Source organism: Malus sylvestris, chromosome 9 (genome assembly GCF_916048215.2).
Source record: "Malus sylvestris chromosome 9, drMalSylv7.2, whole genome shotgun sequence".
NCBI lineage: Eukaryota > Viridiplantae > Streptophyta > Magnoliopsida > Rosales > Rosaceae > Malus > Malus sylvestris.
In genome coordinates, this window is record NC_062268.1 from 15,629,097 (window position 1) to 15,631,608 (window position 2,512).

General features: G+C 34.8%; 1 protein-coding gene across 1 annotated transcript; it reads left to right on the top strand.

Annotated features, from left to right (window-relative positions):
* The first annotated feature begins 593 nt into the window (after positions 1 to 593).
* Positions 594 to 2,180, top strand: LOC126633831 (uncharacterized mitochondrial protein AtMg00810-like). The gene is made up of 4 exons (XM_050304381.1): positions 594 to 874; positions 965 to 1,212; positions 1,673 to 1,692; positions 2,139 to 2,180. Exons 1-4 carry the CDS (start codon positions 594 to 596, stop codon positions 2,178 to 2,180), a joined length of 591 nt encoding a protein of 196 aa, XP_050160338.1.
* Positions 2,181 to 2,512: the final 332 nt, after the last annotated feature.

Sequence of the window (2,512 nt, forward strand, 5' to 3'; positions counted from 1 at the left end):
CTAACAGTGTGTATGAGGCTTTAGTTGATCCACGTTGGCAAGCAGCAATGAATGAAGAGTTGAAGTCTTTGAAAAGGAATGCTACCTGGGAGATCACAGATTTGCCAGCTGGCAAGAAACCTGTGGGATGCAAATAGGTCTATACTATGAAATACAAAGCAAATGGAACGGTGGATCGTTTCAAGGCAAGACTGGTAGCAAAAGGATACACTCAAAAATATGGAATCGACTACACAAATACATTTGCACCCATAGCCAAGATCAACATAGTTCGTGTTTTGTTGTCCTTGGCTGCAAATCTTAATTGGCCCTTACAACAGTTCGATGTGAAGAATGTCTTCTTGCATGAGGACTTGACATAAGAGATTTATATGGATCTTCCACTAGGATGTAATGCTCCAGATAGATACAAAAGAAAAGTGTGCAGGTTGAAGAAATCCTTATATGGTTTAAAGCAGTCCCCTCGGGCATGGTTTGGAAGATTCACAAAATCTATGAGAGCATTTAGCTACAACCAAAGTAACTCTTATCATACTCTGTTCCTGAAAAGAAAAAATAGGAAACTTACTGCACTTATTGTGTATGTAGATGATATGGTGGTAACATGTAATGACCCAGAAGAACGTGCAGCCTTGCAAAGATATTTGTCTACAGAATTTGAGATGAAGGACCTCAGATCCTTGAAATATTTCTTGGGGATTGAGGTATCAAGAAATAGTTCTGGAATTTTCTTATCACAAAGGAAGTATATTATTGATTTGTTGCACGAAACTGGCATGTCAGCTTGTCAACCAGTAGCTACACCATTAAAGGAAGGATTGAAGCTTAGCGTTGATCCTAATCAAGTACCAGTTGACAAAATGAGATACCAAAGGTTAGTAGGTCGTTTAATGTATTTGGCACACATAAGACCGGACCTTGCTTAGGACTTAAGTATAGTGAGTCAATACATGCATGATCCCAGAGAACAACATATGAATGCAGTGATGAGAATTTTGAGATATTTGAAAGGAAGTCCCGGCAAAGAAATTTTCTTTAAAAGGAATAATCATCTTAGAGTTGAAGGTTATACTGATGCAGATTGGGCAGGTTTGATTGACGATAGGGGCTCAACATCAGGTTACTTTACATTCGTTGAGGGTAACTTGGTTACATGGAGAAGTAAGAAACAGAATGTGGTTACCCGTTCCAGTGCAGAAGCTGAATATAGAGGTATGGCTTTGGGGATTTGTGAAATTCTATGGCTTAAGCTTCTGCTTCGTGATTTGGGTATACTACATGATCAGCCCATGAAATTATTTTGTGATAATAAAGCTGCCCGTGACATTGCACATAATCCGGTACAACATGATAGAACAAAACATGTTGAAGTTGATTGGTTCTTCATCAAAGAAAAATTAGAAGAAAAAATAATTGAGCTACCAACAATAAGAATAGAAGATCAGCTGGCAGATATCCTCACGAAAGCTGTTTCAAGTCATAAGTTTTCAAGTTTCTTACACAAACTGGGCATGAGTAACATATATGCACCAACTTGAGAGGGAGTGTTGACTTTGTATTTTAGGTATTGATATCAATTCCTTGTAATCCTCCTGTAATCTCGTGTAATTAGTTTTCTTCCTATTACATTAGGATTGTACACCTTGTATAAATACCTCTCTTTGATGTTCAGTGGTTGAAATAGCAGTTGAGGTTAGTAGATGTAAACACTTCCATTCGAATACAATAAAATTTCTTTCTTTTGAAGAAAAAAAAAAGCAAGGAAGGGCCGAGTGCTAAAGATAAATAGTAATTTAAGATTTTTAAATTAACGTTTTCCAAAAAATATATAATTAAAGAAAGACTTGGTGTGATCATATGTTAAAAGAGCTTGAAAAATTATATATATTTTGACGCGATAAGATAACACGTATGGACTTCAAATAATAAACACACACTAACCAATTATATGGTTAATATTGCTTTCAAAGAGGCTTCTTGCAATAATGACCTAATAAAAAAAAAATCTGTAATTATCACCAAACTATGATTTGGCATGAAAACATGAACGCTTCAATATTCAGTAAATTAGTGTTAACACATCTACCTAAGACCATACTTTCTGAATATAGATAATATGTTTCACATGCCAATTGCAGCAGAATGATTTTTCTGTTACCGGAAACCGTAAACCACCATGAATGTAACAGCGAAAGTTTGAAGATGAAGAGCTTGAAGATATAGAAAGCTAAGAGAGGAAGATTGATTTTTTCATTTATGTGAAGAATGAACATTACATAAAGCAAACTTATATTTACACTACTTAACCTATCTTAAGGCAACACATTAGCTCACTTAAGAGCATCTTCAAAGGAGATGTCAAATATAGTATGTCAAAATTTTATTTGATGAGTGATGTGGTAAATTGAATACAAGTGTTAAATTCTTTTCTTTTCCAATAGATGTGTCAAACATTTATTTTATTGGGCCTAGAGTTACATTAACTATTAAAAAATAATCAAAATTAGTTTTA